General features: G+C 38.1%; 1 protein-coding gene across 1 annotated transcript; it reads left to right on the top strand.

Moving 5' to 3' along the window:
- The first annotated feature begins 10,978 nt into the window (after positions 1 to 10,978).
- Positions 10,979 to 11,557, top strand: arl4cb (ADP-ribosylation factor-like 4Cb). Its single transcript, XM_030786205.1, has one exon. It carries the CDS (start codon positions 10,979 to 10,981, stop codon positions 11,555 to 11,557), a length of 579 nt encoding a protein of 192 aa, XP_030642065.1.
- The last annotated feature ends 6,419 nt before the right edge of the window (positions 11,558 to 17,976 follow it).

Here is a 17,976-nt window from a genome sequence, read left to right as displayed (position 1 = left end):
TGAGTCAAAATGTGACTAGTCTTATTTAAGATCAATCAGCTTTATAATCCACAAAACCATACCAACAGTTTTAATCAATGCCAAAATGTGGCCCTCATAGACTAAACTTACCTTTCAGAACAATATCAATTCCTAGAGAATAATTCAAACAGTGTTATTCCATCCTGTCTTTGTTTTGTATATTTTGTACCACGGTAAGATATTCTTATTGCATTTTTGATATGTAATTCCTGTACGTGTGAGATGCCAACTATGTATTGAAAGGATAATGTATATTATTTTTCAGTATTTTAAATTTGTGTTTTCCAAGTCAAGTGTTAGGTTCTGCATATGGAATGTTGAATTTACATCTGTATTTTGTAGCTTTTTTTGTGACTGCAAACCTTAAATGGGAAAACTAAAAATAAAATATAAATAGTTTCACTCACTGTACATACTTAAATGAATCCCTAATCTTTTACTGAATTACTGCTTTATAAAAATGTATGTAGTGTGTACAACTGACTGCAACTTAGGCAAGTGAAAATCAAAGGGTCAGACCTTGAGTAAGAAGTATAAAGTAAAGAAAGAGTAAGAGTGATGTAAGAGTGAAAATCAGTAAGAGATAAAGTGAAGAACACATGCACTGGTCCTTTTCCAAAGTTATTAATGATTCTCCCTGTATGCAACAGAAAGGGCAAAAGGGAAATTAATTTACTTTTCAAATTTATTACTCCATGACGCAAATTTAACCACCAATTTGATTTCAACGATGTCTCATCTTTCACACCAGACAGAAGATAATGAGTCAACAATTGTAATATACCCTGTGATTGGTGCGCTAGCTGGATGGATGTGAAAGTTAACATCATTAATGCAGTAGAAACATGTAATCATATTATGTATTGGTGCAGGGCACACCTGCGTATCTTTGAATCTGTGTCTGGTTTCACAATCCACATGTACATCTGAAGAAAAGAAAATGTGATTTTGATGTTTAATGTAATGACAGTCTAAAATATAAAGATTTTGTTATAATTCAGTATCCAGGTATTTGACAAAAATAAATAAATAAAACATAAAACAAAACAAAGATGATATTAAGCATGTTGAAAAAGCATGACGCCTAACATTTATAAATATGGCCAAAGAACAAAAAAAAGAGTATGTCAGCTTACTTAAATTTGGTTTTAAAAAAAAGCACATAAACATTTTGGCAGTCACATCTGAAAACTTCAATTTTAATGATGGGCATTCTACAAATAGAACTTTTAAGAATGAAGGTCAATGTCACGTTAAAGCACACAGTGAAGCCTGAGTTCAAACCCTACACATTCACTGTGTGAAAAGAGATCAAAATGACTTGAATATACTGTGGTATATGGGTAAATGGGTCCCCCCTCTGAGAAAAGCCAATTTCACAGCCTCCTGCGGTGACATTTACACCTTCTAATTACTATTCCTCACACACTCCTCAGTGGTTTAGATGACCCCAGTAATTTTAGGATTATTTATTATTCTAAGAATTACAGTCCACTAATGACTTCATAAAAGTGCCTACCACATCATTTTGATTCTTAATCATAATTGTTCATACATCATCTAGAACTCATTTGGTGGCTTACTGCCATTAGTTTGATATGATATTAATTTTAATTAGGGTCTTCGTTTAAAAAGTATGCTGAAAGAGTTGATCTGATGCATGAGGAGTCAAACCTGGATCTTAATTTCAGATTTGTGGGAGATTATTAGCCCTGCAGATTAAATGGATAGTGAGTTTTTTTGGACAATCATGCATTAGACTGTACAGCAAACCTTTTCTCAGGTCCAACCTGAGCCTATATAGTTGCCTCTTGTCATTCACTGAACAAAAGGCTAGTTGTTTGGGGGCTGTTTCTGATAAGGGAGAGTAGGAGAGATGGAAACCTGGAAAAGAAGGGAGTATAGTGTCTCCCTGGAGTGCATACCTTCTCTTATTTCCTGTGGTGTTTCCTAAAGTATTAAGACTGCTGCTATATCTAAATGAATTCATATCTCAGCTTTGTTGCCATAACAAACATGGGATATCAGACATAGGCACGAATGAATTATTAATGTTCATGAATGTTGTGTACTTACACACTTGTACAAAGAAAGAAAGAAAGAGAGAGAGAGAGAGAGAGAGAGAGAGAGAGAGAGAGAGAGTGAGAGGAGAGGGAACACAATGACTGGGGTAATGTTATTGCTAGCAGCTGGTGAACAAGTACGCAGTAGTTGATCAAAATCATCCAGCATCTTCAGCTATTACCTAGTGGCCAATTCCCTATTATGTTAGTGGCCAATTAGCAGCAGAGTATGACCAAAACAGTCTTATATCTTGTAACAATCTTATAAAATAGCATATGTTGTTATTGGTAGCCTCTCCCACTCCTTGTCCATTTGCATTCTGCACTCTTTAATCAATTATAGCACACAGTGCCTATGTTAGTCGCCACCAGTGGTGTTTGAATACATTACTGTAAGTTTCCATAGGGCTCCAAAACAGTAGTGTTACTTGAAAAGTATGAGGTCTGTAGGTTTTTTTTTTTTTTTTTTTGTTAGATCAATATGAATCCATTTTGCCATGAGCTATCCTTGAGAGTGGGCTACATCTCCTTTGGCATGCCAAAGCAAAAAAAGTATCATTTAAAGTGAGGGGTTTGATCCATAATCAAAGCATTTGCTCGCTGCCTTTCGTGCTTTAGTACTTCAGATTCCAATTAATCAAATATTTATGGAGTCTGGTTTACAGTTTATCTTTCAGATGTACACCCATGTGCTTGACCTAAAACTGTAGAATTGCCATATATCTTTCCCATGTCTGCTGTCTTTTCCTTCTCTTGTGTACTGTGTTCTATAGTATCAGCCGGAGTGACAATGGGGAGAGGACTGCAAAGTGAGAGAAAAATACCAAAGATTGAGAGATCATAACGAAGTATACATGTCATGCTGTGATGAGGTAACATTTCCCTTGCTTTTCTTTCTCCAAAGATACACAACTACAAAAGCATCGCTTAAAATACACACAACAAACAAGAGAGAAAGAAATACCCATAGGAAAAGAGATGGCAGGCATGCCTCCATTAGTTTTGAAACATCTTATGTCCCAGTTAGTATCCCCATAGGCTGATCTCATTATTTTCTCTGAAGAGAGATAAGAACAACTGAAAGGTTAACCTCAAAGGTTTTGAGTTTTTCACCTTATTGGAGCACCAACTTTTGCCCCTTAAATATGGTTCTTCTCTTTTTTATCATGTTTTTTTTTCTATCCTGTGAAAATAAAATAAGCAAAAGTGCAAAGGTTTATTGAAGTGAAAACCTCTGGTCCCTGTATAAGAGGAGGTGCAACTGTATTTGGAGTAGAAAAGCATTGAAACACTTTTAACGTGATCCCCTCTCTGTCTGTTTAATGATAAAGTCTGTCTTTTGTCCTATCTCCTCTTTAATACTGTCATTCACTTTGCCTATTTCAGCATCAGCTATTAATTCCAATAATGACACCAACATTTGCATTTAGTGTAGACAACAATGCTCAGGCAGAGCACAATTACTGCATTTTAGAGAACAGAAAGTAGAACTAACTGCATTTAACAGGATTCCTGCTGTCCCAGCCCTGATCCCAAAGGACATGTTTTGCCTTCACTTCATACTTTACACTGGGTTACTTCTTGCCACAAAGAATTCAGTCATGCATTTCCCATGCAACCTCTTCACGACTCCATCCGCAAGCGTAGCCATTTTCTCATGGAATTTGGCATAAAATATTAACCTTTTCTGCATGGGCAGAATGAGGCCAGGCTAACCTCCGTTGGTCCTTCTGGTTATACTTTCATGAATCCCACAGTTCCACAGAAGTAGCTTCATTCAGAAGTAACGCTTTTAAATGCTACTGAATAAGCTTTGGATCCATGTAAATAAAGGTGCCTCTAATAGATTCTATTTATTTCAAAATATTTCAGAAATACCTGCTTTGAAAACAATGTGCGTTCGAGGCAACAGTAAGTGCTGAGCCTCTGATAATCACGAACAGGGAAGATTTTGCTGTTTATTATGCTTACGATTATATTTCTTGTCTGTTTTTCTTTTCTTTTCTTTTTACCAGCTAATTGTCTAGGTTGTTTTTTCAAATTCTTCTGGATAATTCCACCGACTGTCAGCTCATCTGAAGAAGTAACACAACTCCCAAATAAAACAAATAATCAGATCTGTGGTGTGGATAAGACTGTAAGTCATCATTGCCTGTACTTCAGCCATAACGTCTTTTGACCTAAGTTAACATGTCCACTTCAGTTAAGTCTTCAGGCGCAGAGGAATTGCAAATGTCAGGATTCCAGTCTTATCGCTCTCTGCCCACATTTCTCCAGCTAGCTGACAGGTTCTCTCAACCAAAAAGCACATCCAATATAAACAAGCCAGACAGTCTGCCTTCTTATGCCAAACACGCACAACCCACAACAGTCTCCCCCTTTCCTATACACACTAAACCCTTTACATCAACTCTGCAGTCAAAAATACCTTTCCATTTCTAAAAATGGACTCACTTGTGTGTTCAAGTCCATTCCAGACTTGAACATACGAATGTAACCTCCCACAAGCAGCTTCAAATCATCTGTCTGATCTTTTCTCTCTCTTCCACCTGTTCACGCACAACACCATCGATGCATATCTTTGAGTGTTTAAGTGCACTTGAGACAAGAAAGCAGGTATAGGCACAGCACATACCTCTCTCTCCCTCCATCTCTCTTCCTTTAAAGGATGCATACTCTAAGGCACCGCAGGGTAAGGAATGGTCTGATCTCTCTGAGGAGAATTGTGTGATGTCTGAGACTCCTACACTTCAAAGCAGCCAGCCGAGGTGACATAACCAAGGCTGCTACCTGTGCACTGATCTCAAGGTCTTCTGGATTGACTCTCTACTTTAATTTAGTGTCATGGTGCACTGTTCTTATTAACAGAGGTTTGTTACAGTGTTACAGTGTAGTGTTTCGGTATGATGACAATATTGTTTTTGGATAAAGATGTAAGGTAAGATGTAAGATAACTGATATGTTGTGAAGAGCTTGTCTTTCCAGGATGTTAAGAAGAGTGTGTTATACATGTGTGATGGTTCAGTGATCACAGGTAAAAAAGTCCAAAAGAAATAACTGCAATCTATAACTCTAACTCTATAACTGCACATGACAGCAGTAATTGAGCTCATGGTTTGGTGGACGAAATGCAATGAAGTAACACCATTCACAATGTGGCATCATCTCCCGTGACCTAGTTCTGTTGTCTAGCCTCGTGAATGTTTTACACCTTAGCATTAACCCTTCTATTGCTGTGTCAAATATGCACCGTGTCTTTATGGGGTTAACATAGTAATGTACATTAAATTTTAATTTACATTGACTCAGTGAGGACTGTCACTGAATACATTTATGATGCATACATTAAAAAAAAAAACAGTCAGAAACGTGACGCTTGAATCTTAAAAAGTAATTAAGGACATAACAAGCATAATTTAGGTTCTGTTCTTACTTGATAAGAATGCCCAGCAGATAGTGTGCATCCCTATCAAGACCGAGATTTAGTATTATTAGTTTGAACTTATAACATATTCATTTGATGATCAAGTAGAGAAATATTTGAACCATGATCGCACAACACCTCTGAATACCCACACTGTGCATGAATATGGTCAAATATAGCACTGCTTATATATTTTGTCAGCTTCACAAAGAGATCCTGAAAAGAGGTTTAAAGGTGTCCACCACCCTTTATGTATTGTAAACAGAAGTTGTTGTACATGCCTTATCTCTGGAGTTGATTATTTGATAACAGTAAAATCATTAGAGAAGCGAAGGGCATCACAAACCACTCATCTGCATGCCTACATTTTTACTTGTTCCCAGAGAACTTGAGACCAGAGAAAACCATAAAACACACCAAACTGTAAATACAACTAAATACAAGTAATGTACACAAACATTTAAGGCAGTAAGGTAAGAAAAGGTGTAGCAGGATTTTCTCCCTTGGTTAAGTACAAATCCTTCATCTGATACGCGTTATTACACTTGTAACCGCAAAAGTAGTTGATAGAAGACATTTACTTTCAAAGAGTGTAAAAGAAGGTGTGTAATTGCTTTTGTGGCAACTACAGGTACTCAAAGAACTTTGTTCTGTTCTCAAAGGGTTGACATTTCTTAAGTTTTAGTTGTGAAATGTCAAAAGGTCAAAATGTAAGTGCTGGTTTACATTGCTACAAACATTAGTGCACTACACTGAAAAAAAATGTATAATGTAAGTGAATTGTAAGCTAAATACATCACAAAAGCCCATTAAAGGTTTGTTTAACAACCTGTTTACATAGTGGTTACACAAGAACTGGCATGTCACTTGGCGTGACAAAGCCTAATTTAGTACAAAAAAAGTGATATTACCATACTTACGTAACTTGCCCACAGATATTATCCGCATGATTCACAGTATAAAACCCTGTTCTCTAGTGCTGAGCACTTGTGTACTTATGAATTAACTCAACAGTTACTATTCTGTATTTGAAAAGTATGAATTATTGAACAAGACTGTGTAAAAAGTGTTGCCATACTATCACTGTTACAGGGCAAGAACTGCTCACAACAGGTCTAGAAGACTGGATGTGAGTGGACTAGCCCATCAACAAATTTAACATCATGGATGACCACTAATTTTCTTTGAGGAGCTGAGCATTAGTGCTGTACACAGCTTAGATGGTATGGCTTCAGATGCTTACCATTTAGGAACTAAGAAGAGAAAGAGAAAGATAGAAAAAGAAGTGAAACATGGTCAAAGTAAAGATATGCCAAACTTAGCATCTTTATTATTATGTTTAACTAAAGCTATAACACTGCATTACATGTATATTTCTTAGTTTCCCAGTTCGCTCACTATTGTTCACCTCAAAAAGAAGCCAGAGGGCAGGGCATTTTGTTTCTCAGATTACTAATGTAAGGCTTTTTTTTTTCTTATTGGCCATCTCTAAATAGAATACCTAACCAGAGACAATGATTTGCATGCATTAGTTAACTTGCCCTTTTTCTTTCAGATCCAATGCAGTGCAAACCCTATTTGAAAATATGATATTTAGGAATGTTCTTGTCAAATATGAATACAATCTATGGTTGCTGTTTTTGCATTTAGACTCATTGCTACAGGAAACTGGACATATCAAATTAGGAGAAAACTGGATAAAGATATGTATGTTTTTCACTCATTAAACAACAATCCTATAGTTTTGATCACTTATTAAAATTGTTCAGTCATACATTATGATCTGGTAGTACTCTTTGGTCACTGCAGCTGTAGATATATTACACTTTACATTAAGTGAACAGCTCTTGTGTAGTTTTCATGTGGGCCTCCTCAAAGGAATGACTGTAATAGTGCTCAACACTGCACACAAACAGCTACAGTTGAATTATTACATTAGCACACACAGTTATAACATTAATAAGCAGTAACACCTTATATTAAGTGGACAGTTCTTGTGCAGTTACCACATTGGTACCCTTATTGTATCCAGTATTCAAGGCCTGTTGTCAGCAGTTCTTGTGTTGATATAGCAATAGTATTGTAACATCTTAGTGACTGAAACAATACTCAGATTTATACAGAAAACAAATTTTGCTGCTTCACAGCTGCTCGTGTAATTAAATAAACCATAGAAATTGTTAATAAAAACATACATTTACGTACATTCTACCATATTTATTATTTAGTAATGGTAATGTGTCACCATGGACAGTTACATTATACTTATGTTTTTGCTGTAACAGATGAAATATTGTAACACACACCTTACGGACCACCACCATTTGGTTTATAATCTATTGTGGGTTGTAAATCAAAACTGATTGTTGTGTTAATTGTTGTTTAATGTATATGAATAAGCATAGTGTAATTTCTGCCATATTGTCTTTTGCTCCATATATCTACTGGTTTAGTGGAGCAACAATCTTTGTCTTTTTTAATGGGAAATGTAGTCGAGGTTTGTTGGAATGTGAGGGGTACACTTATGGAGTATACTAGTAGGTTATTGGGTTTTTTTGGAAGGCTTTGTTATGTGCATGGTATCATAATAATAATGTTAGGTTCTCTTGCTACCTTAACACTGATTTAGACAGTCTAAAGTTACTATTTTTCTTCAAGAACATTACAATGACCTGCGTGTCTATGAGTGCAGATGTGTGTGTGTGTGTGTGTGTGTGTTTGTATCTAACTAAAATTGACAAAATAAGGAAACATCTTTTTTTTCAACTCCAGAGTTATGGTATAATGTCTGTATAATAATATAATAAATAGATAGACAGATAGATAGATTTTTAAAGAGAATATCTATACTATCAAGCACATAGTAATTTAACGCAGATGTTTCATATGTTTCTCCGTGAATTCTCCAGTTTGACAAACTTAAATCGAACATTTGTTTTCATCTGCCTCCTAGTGGACAACGTGCAAAAATGCGAGTTGTTCATGCCCTCTGAGATAAATGGGATACTGTTATAAAGATAATAATCTCCACTGTCTCTATTACTGTTGCTAAATAGAGGTTGAATAAACCGCTTTTACGTAGCTATTTAATGTATTAAAATGTGTCTCTGAGCTGACTTTGGCTGTAAAGCAAAGACGCCCCAAAACAGATCATATAGGTAAGCGTATTTGAATTTGAATTTAAGAAGAAGAAAATCAGCCCATGCCCTTTTGGCTAGGAAAACCTCTAGCTTTAAACACAAAACTTCTTCTGGAGGATATTTCACTCCAGAGCTGGTGTTAGTTATAATCGTCCCCAGTATCACGAAACAGGGCTCTGTAGTAGGCTATGCTCAACATTACGAGACAAATTTGCAAATCGGTTCATGACGGTTCGCGGATTAGATACAAAGAAAACACATGGAATAAAGACACTGTATAGTATAGGCTACGCCATAAAACACACGACCATTAGGGAAAAATATCCACTCTTTTCTTTCTTATAATATCCATACAGGGAAAACTTAACCTCAAGAGTCAAAATAACTGAAACCGCTTGTCCAGTTACATTTCAGTTTCAAAAGAACACAAACCTCTCCTTTGGCTGTGTTACAAATCATGGAGCCAATCAACTCGCGCTGAGTCGCTAGGTAATTCCCGCTTTTCTGTCATGTGACCAAGCGGCTAAGGGACTCTCACAAAAGTACAATAGAGTGCAATGTATAAGATTACAGAGCAAATACTCTGTAAAATAAAGAAAGAAGTCTGTGCATCAGTTCAAATGCATTAATTAATTGTGACTTACACGATAATAAATGGGTAAAAATAACACAGTTCTGCTATTAACACATTAACGGTGTATTCGCAATCTCTGATATAGGAATGTGGTGAATAAACATCAGCTCTTGAAACAGGAATGCTTCGGTATTACAAATGATTGTGTTGTTATAGCGTTCTTGTATAATCGAGTGTGTTTTATACTGTTGCTTGTAATAATATATTTTCGTTCTGTATATGATAGTCACTCTGCCCTTTCACTCACTTGCAGGTCTGCTCTGAAATAAACAAACAAAAAATGTCGCTAGTTTCCTTTAAGGTTTTTTTTGCAGCTGGTGTTCAACAAGCACTCACTGCCATAGGTGTAAAAATCGTCTATCCATGAAGTGCGCATCATCGATTTGTAACAGGTCTTAAAGTGTATGCAAACGCAAATACAGTACATACACTGAAGAAAGCGATATGAAAAGGTCTGGCCTACACAGGGCACATCTAATATGAAGCACACGAGACACAAAACAAAGACATTAATGCCACATATTCAGTATGTGCCATTTGCCCAATAAACAGTAAAAACAATATCCTCTTGAAAAGAATAATATGCGTCCAGAGCTCACCAGCAGGTGGAGCCACAGCTTTTCTTTTCTTTCCTTTTTTTTTACTTTCTTTTTGACAAATTTAGTTCTCGTGATTTAACAACAAAGCACATATGAAATCATTAAGTGAATTTTGGGTGGTGAGCTTATTTCTACAGATGTTACTGGTTGATATCTAGAGGTCATGTTAAAATGAATGAATGAATGAATGAATGAATGGATGCATGGATGGATGATCGAGCGAACGAACAAATGTTAGTTTGACCTGCTTGTCTTAAATAGGGGAAATAACTGTGTTGTATCATCATTGTTCACATTTATAATGGTGATTATCTGATGAAATTCTTTGCGATGTTCCATTTGCTTGCCATGGCCTCACACTCAGCTATGTTCACATGCCATGTTTGTTTAGCACAGTCCGTGTGGGAGGAGCCTGCCCCCACTTGGCAGCTAATCTACGCGTTTTCCTTCAGTGTGAGTAAAACAGCAAGGGCGGAAAGACGTGCAATGGTATATCTTCTGAAATACAGTTTCCTAGTGCTCGGGCACTCACTGGTGAACTAACATAGCCATCATTTCTGAACTCAATTTAGAACGTAGACATAACATTCATCAATAACATTAAATGGAGCTGATGGAACTGTAGCCGCAATTTTGGATAGGCTGCGTACCTCATTGGAAATATACCCGCCTTGGAGCAACACAAGCGACGCGCTTGCTACGACAACAGGACACGCAAAAGGGTGTGAAACAAACACGGAGGCTGTCCTGCCGAAACACCCTCAACCGGTTGGGCAAGAGTGTGTGGTTGGTGTCGCAAATGGAATTTTAACCAGTTTGTGCGAAGAATACTAATGCATTTCACCCCATTGCGTCTCCAGTACTGTGGATACTCTCCTTCAATACTGCAACGAGTCAGCGCAACAGATCTGGAGTGTGGAGCTTATTAAGCACATAGCAACCCAGAGGAGGACGACAGTTATATATCGTTTTATGCGACATAATTAGCAGGCAATACGTTATTTACCGAGACGTTTCCAACCTGCAAGGGCTTGAATCACGATAACTAAAGGGCTGTAGCGTATCACCTGCTGACTAGGAGAAACACTCCACTGAAAATGGGCAACAGTTTCTCCAACATATCAGCTTTCCAGTCTCTCCATATTGTGATGCTGGGTTTGGATTCCGCCGGTAAAACAACTGTCTTATACAGACTTAAATTCAACGAGTTCGTCAATACTGTGCCAACGATTGGATTTAATACAGAAAAGATTAAACTAAGCAATGGCACGGCAAAAGGGATAAGTTGTCATTTCTGGGACGTTGGTGGTCAGGAAAAACTACGTCCTTTGTGGAAATCTTACAGTAGGTGCACTGATGGCATCATTTATGTTGTGGACTCTGTGGATGTGGACCGACTGGAGGAGGCGAAAACGGAGCTACACAAAGTCACCAAATTTGCCGAGAACCAGGGGACGCCTTTGCTTGTGATAGCTAATAAGCAGGACCTGCCGAAATCTTTGCCCGTGGCAGACATAGAGAAACAGCTGGCGCTCCACGAGCTTACTCCATCAACAACATATCATGTTCAACCTGCCTGTGCTATTATTGGTGAGGGATTACATGAGGGAATGGACAAACTCTATGAAATGATAGTTAAAAGACGGAAATCTCTGAAACAGAAGAAGAAGCGATAACGAAGGTCCGGGTCTATTTTCCTTTAGCTCATCATGCCTTCTGCGTTAGTCCCATGTCATTGGGTATGTCACCGCCCCTTTGCACTGCTGATCGTATTGATTTGGGTGGTTGCTCTCACTTGGATTAATGTCGACTTCACTGATGCTGTAACCCTCATACACCCTCGTGAACATAGTATCTTTCGCGCCAGCCTTGTGCTTTTTCACCTATGTGAACAAGAAAAAAAAAAAATCTTGAACAAACTTATGACCTAAGGACTAATCACAGAAAACGGGCTGGCCCGTTGATTGCTGCTTACGATTGTTTCTGAACTTAGCCTGATGGTTGAGAGGAGTTGTATTGAAGCACTGTGACGATACAATGGACATTCCCTACGCCGCAGTTTTGTTTTCCATGGAATGCTTGATTACTTCTTGAGTTCTTTTCCTTTTTTTTATTGGCATGAATGGTGGTTGTGTGTGGTGGATGTTTGTGATGAACTGAAGAGGATTGAGTCCTTAATGAAATATCTGCAGGCAAGTTTCGTGACCTGCCCATTGTCATGCGGATTCCAGTCTTTGGATATTATTGGCCATAAACAGGTGTTGGCTATGAGATACTTTCAGTTCATTTTGAAGAAAGCTTCAGCACCCAGTTGGACTCTGCAGATATTCTGACTCAAAGAAACATTGAAGGTCACCATTTACTGTACTGTATGGTGGACTAAGCTTACCCTCGAATGACCTGCAACTTGGTCCACCACTTAGCACTTTTGATTTCTTACCAAAATAGTAGAGTGCAACACTGTATAAAAGGCTTGTTATGTAGTACAAAAGCCCAAATGAATCCTGAAGTATTTTTTAAGAATTAAAATATTACAAAAAATGTCTTTTGAAGTCATCTTCTGTTGGGGGGAGGGGAGGGGTCCAATATTGAGAAAGGAAGTAGCCTGTGGATTTATGTCTTAGAAGGTAAATTGTTACAACAGCAACTATGGTGCTGCTATATCCAGCAGATTTTTGAATGGTAGCATTATTAAAGACTGTTCTTTAGATGGGTAAATAGTGAAAACAAGCTGGTTGAATATGACTGTTTCCCTGATGACTTTGGTCTTGGAGGAGTGTTTACACTAGAGAGAGAAAGTTTCAGCCACAGAGACTAGTCAGAGAACAGTATATATTCTTTTACCATCACTAACTTGTTTTTCAGCCCTTTTCACTGTGTTGTTCTTTAGGTGTTTCAGCACAGAAGTGCTGCAGTGTATCTGTGTGGGTTTTTTAGTTGTTGTTGTGTTATTGGGCTGATTGCATGTAAAGAGACTTGGAATTTATGGAGCTGCAATGCGGGTGTTCTGAGGTGCTCCAGAAGGGCAGGCATCCAGTATTCTGTCAGGTGGTACCACTCAATGATATAGGCTTCAGTTTAGGTCATGTGTCTTTTTCATGGTGCAATGCACACACATATATTAATGAATAGTCCAGTTTGTCTCCGTGAGACAAATCTTCTAAACACACTATACTATAGAAACATAAAAACCTCAGTGCAGCTTTCTCCAATCATGTCTGTGGAATGTTCTGGGTGCAGTACAGTTTAATTCAGGGGGACATCTTTGGTGAAGAATTTATCATTACACATTATGATTCTCACAAAATACTAATGCTGACATGGTATTACATGATGGTTGTTAATGAATGTCATATTAAACAACACATTTACATTATCTAACAGGTTGTGCTCTGTTGCACTCTGTTATAATTTTCCATCATAATTTTCCATTTTAGATAAAAAATATCCCTTTTTTCTGGACTACTGATGTTAAAATCTGAATATTTTCGACACAAGAACATAAAGGGTTTTTGGGGTTTTTTTTGGTCAGAGCACGTGTCACCGCACATGAGATGAGTCAAATACATTTTAGATTATAAAGTTCACTTAAAAATTGTTAGCTGAAAACATGGTTCTTTTCTTCATGTCCTGGCCATTACAACTCGTTCTAAGTGCCGTCTGTGTTTTGATTCTTGAGGACTTTGCTTCCCTTTTGCATGACTTGACTTGTTAATCCTGATGTTTAGTTTACTTGAAGGCTTAGGCTGTTGTGAAGGCTTAGGCTGTGTGTTCCTCTGAATGTGATATGTGTCTCTATGTGCCTTTGTACATTCACACAGAGCATTGCTTTACGGGCCAACATAGCTTATCTAACAGCCTAAATAAACCTGTTAACCTACCAAGCACCCATGAAGGAAACTTTAACATGCCCAGTCAGTTCATATCAGCTGGATTTAATGAAGTTGGACATAGCTTGTTATGACAAGAATTTCGTCGCAACATTATCTATTTCGAATGTCTCTGAGGGGTTACCTCAGTTCTTGGATCATCATCCAACTGTTTCAGGCCATTTGTCAGAGCATAGATTTTATGTTCAGTTAAATGGGAAACGACTGCTTATGTTAGCAGGGGTCAAAAGTGATGGACTGGATCCAGTACCCATGTATTTGGATCTTCCTGATATCTCTTGGGCCTATATTTGTCTCTTCATTATGCTGAACACATCTCAAAATGTTATTGCTAACAGTTGGTAAGAATATGTTCGAGGAAGTTAACATTTTGGTGTAGCAAATGTAATCTTATATTATTTGCACCTCCTCCACATGCATTCTTGTTCAAATCTCTTCCTTTGTTGCATTCTTTCATTCACACAGACACAAAAGGGCTATAGTTTTGGTTAGAAGGAGTCGGTGGTTTTATATTGCCAACATGAAGAAAGAGAGTGGCTCTCCCATTGAAATCTTAGGTTTCTCCTCAGACTAAAAGGAAAGGAGACTGTCTGGCAACACAGAAATCTTTTCTTTCATGGCCTTTCATAGCCACACACAGTTACAGAGCAGACTCTGTTCAAAACATGTGGCCTCATGTTGTACAAGGACCATTAGTGCTGATACAAATGAAACTGAGTGTTTGTATGTGTTTTCTTTTACTTGAATCTGGTCTATTATTATTATTATTATTATTATTATTATTATTATTAAGTGTTAATTATTAAATTGTTTGTTTAAAAAAGCAACACAAAAGGAAAAATATCTGTCTTTGGTAGTATTAATGTCATTTGTGCACAGCAGCCACAGAGATAAAGAGAGAAGTAAGAGTATCCACAAACATCTGTAAATAAGATGCTCAGTACATAATGAGCATAACTGTTAAGCATGTTCCCGTCTTCGAATCTGATACTACAGAGGATGAATGTGAGTGAGATGGAGTGTGTGTATATGTGAATCTGTGTGGTGGAGGGTGTGGACAAGTGGGGCTGGTTTGGAAGGCAGTTCAGGACCTATGAAATTTTCATGAAGATCAATTTCAAAACTTGGCTTTGGTACAGCAGTAGGAGATAAAGAGAGAGAGAGAGATATGTGTCCCTCTAACAAATTAGAAGATTGTGGAGCCGGGGCACAATAGGTGATGACATCATATTAATGGAATAAATCACTAGAAAAATGGTCTGGCTTTCATCGCAAGAGGAGAGGGTTTGATTCACCAAATGCTGCCTTTAGGGCATTGTGCCTGTAGTTCAGGATAATTGGGCTGGGAATACAGAAATGGCACTTAAGTCAATGTTTTAATTGCTTCAAAAATGTTGTTACTTTAACAGCAACTGTTATTTAAAAATGACACCAAAAGACATTATACATTAAGTCTCACAGAATGCAAAAGGCAAAGCACAGGGAGGAGAGGGAAAAGACTTGAGTGCAGAAGTGTAAGAAAGCTACCGAAAGGTTTCGCTCATCACATGGGTTTTGAATGTTGCATTAAGGAGTCTATAAAGGAGCATAACAGAGTGTGGAGGCTGCTACAAACACATCTCCACAGGAGCATTACTTGGTTTAGGGGATGAAGAGTGGCCTAGCAGGAGAACAGTGGAGGCTGTTATTTATTTGACAGCGAATCAATTAGTCTGGTGTTTACCAGTGTGTTTACTGTGCCTTTGCCAAGAACAGCTTGAGCATTGAGTCTGATATGTAATAGAACAGTAATAATAGCACTATCTCAAGCACCTAAAACTACTTGGTGACATACAACATTTATTCAAATGCTCCTCAATATTTTTAACATAAATCATGAATAAGGACAGTATGCACACTGTCCAGGACACTCTATCAATAAGATGTAACTACTATCTGTACATTTCTATATGCTTAAGCATACCCCCATCTCTCTCTCTCTCTCTCTCTCTCTCTCTTTGTCGCATCTATATCTACCCGCGTTGGGCTTAGCCATTCTTTCCTCCTTCCCTTCTTCTATGTGTAGTCGTAAATGTGAGTGCCCACAAAGACTGAACTGTTGCTACTGTGTTTTCTCAGCTGTATAGATTCCTCAGGGGGTAGATGAGACAGGCATTGTTTTAGAGGTCTTTCAGATATGTGTGTGCGTGCGTGTGTGCATGTGCGTGTGTGTGTGTGTGTGTGTGTGTGTGTTTATCTGTGCTAAAGCTTTTCTGTTTGTTCATTCTGTTAATTTACTATACAGAAGATTTATATGAGAATACGTTGACACTAAAAGGCCAATTGTTATCTAATTTTTAACAGGATACTGCTGTTTTCCCCTTGCATTAATATGTTGGGAGATGTATGGTTTGGATGCATGTGACATACAATTAAGATCTTTGTGTTTAGAACTGTGACTTGTCTTTGGCCCTAGGCAATGGCTTGGTAATTTGGATGTGGTGATATTGTGAGAGTATGTAAGAGTGGGACAGGGAGGAGGGGGCTTAAGTGAGGGTGTTTACATTTCCCTAGAGGGGGGGATGGGTGACTAAGGCAGGAGACATTGAGAGGCAGGATATGCTCTCTCTCTCTGTCTCTCTCTTGTGTGTGTGCGTGTGTATTTGTGTGTGTTTGTGTGGATAGCATGATAACACTTCTATGGTGAATTGTAGGACAGAAAGAAAAATATTGGTTTAGTAATTGGCTGGTTCTTATGGTCGTGTCCTTACCATTCATAGGAGCAATGGTAAGGATATGTACACACACACACACACACAGAGAGAGTGAGAGAGCAAGAGAGACATACACACACACAAATTTCTTAGTTATCAGCTCATGTCACTTCAGATAACGGTTGTAGCTTTTTGTGAGGGAGTCGTTGAGGTTGTACTTTCTCATCCTGTGCTTACTTGCATTTTTATGCTGAAGACTTAACTACACTCTGGAATATCTTAGTCTTTGAATCCGTTTGGACTAGACTAATCACTGATGCTAACATGAGGTTCCTGTCGTGGTATTACAATAGGTCAAACCAGAAAGGTTACAGTGACCAAAGACTGATAGAGGTGCACTGGTGAATGAAGACCATATCTGTGAAGATGTTTATATAGCCATTGTAACGCCCTCAGTGTCACTGTTAAATTGTTGCAGATGTTGGGTGTAATTAGCATAAAGGGAGGACACACATGCTCACACAGTTTGGGGGTCTGGGTTGTAGATGGGGTAGTGGTGGTGGTGGTGGTGGTTGGAGGGGGGAGGTTAAGCAAACATCATCTGTCAAGGCAAATCATCAACAGTCTTCCCACAACTTCATTTGCTGATGACCTTTATGGAAGCTTGAGGGATCCTCCTCTCTCATAGGATCCTGGGTTGTGGCCATGTCTCCCTTTTTTTTTTTTACCAGCATGCCAGTTGCTGTAAACAGACATAGTCATGGGTGGTTGTGTCTGGTATAGTCTTGGTGGGAGTGGAGGTGTGGAGTGAAATGTTAAAAGAACTCCAATTGGAGATCTTGAATTTGAAACTTTAGCGTGCCTCATCTCAACATATCACTCTTTGGCATCAAGATTTATAGATGTGTTTATATGTGTGCATACAAAAGAGAATGGGAGAGAAAGCTTTTTTTTTTTTTTTCATGTGTTGTAGCTCATTAGATATCTCAGGGTTTTGAGTGTGTGTGTGTGTATGTGTGTAAGTGTCTGGCTTAGGTTCTGAGAGAATTAGAAAAACCCTCCACTGTGAATAAGTGACATGGTTGATTAATGCATAGCACTCCTGCTCGGCAAAGTCTGTCTGCAGTGATGGCTCCAGAAACAATGAGAGAGGTTTCTGGAATGTTCCAGCTCAGGATTACATTAGAATACATTTGTCTTCCTACCCTCACCCATTCTGTGCACCCCATACAATGCAGGATAATTAATCTGTGGGAAATGAGCAATGAAGGAAAAAAAAAAAAAAAAAAACTAAACTAAACTAAACTGTATTTCTTCTTCTCCCTCCTGGGCTAGTCATGTATGGATGAATTATGCATTTAATCTGATGACAAAGAGGAAGCTGTCAAAATGCAGAATAACTAAACAGATTTTCAGCCATACCAGGCCATATCATTCATCATCAGGCAGGAAAGGCCAGTCCACTGATCAACGTTCTTTGGTGCCGTACAACCACTCACAGGCACGGAAAAA

This window comes from Chanos chanos, chromosome 10 (genome assembly GCF_902362185.1).
Source record: "Chanos chanos chromosome 10, fChaCha1.1, whole genome shotgun sequence".
Taxonomy (NCBI): Eukaryota; Metazoa; Chordata; class Actinopteri; order Gonorynchiformes; family Chanidae; genus Chanos; species Chanos chanos.
Note: the sequence above shows the minus strand (reverse complement) of the source record. Positions and strands in the feature narration are given on the sequence as shown.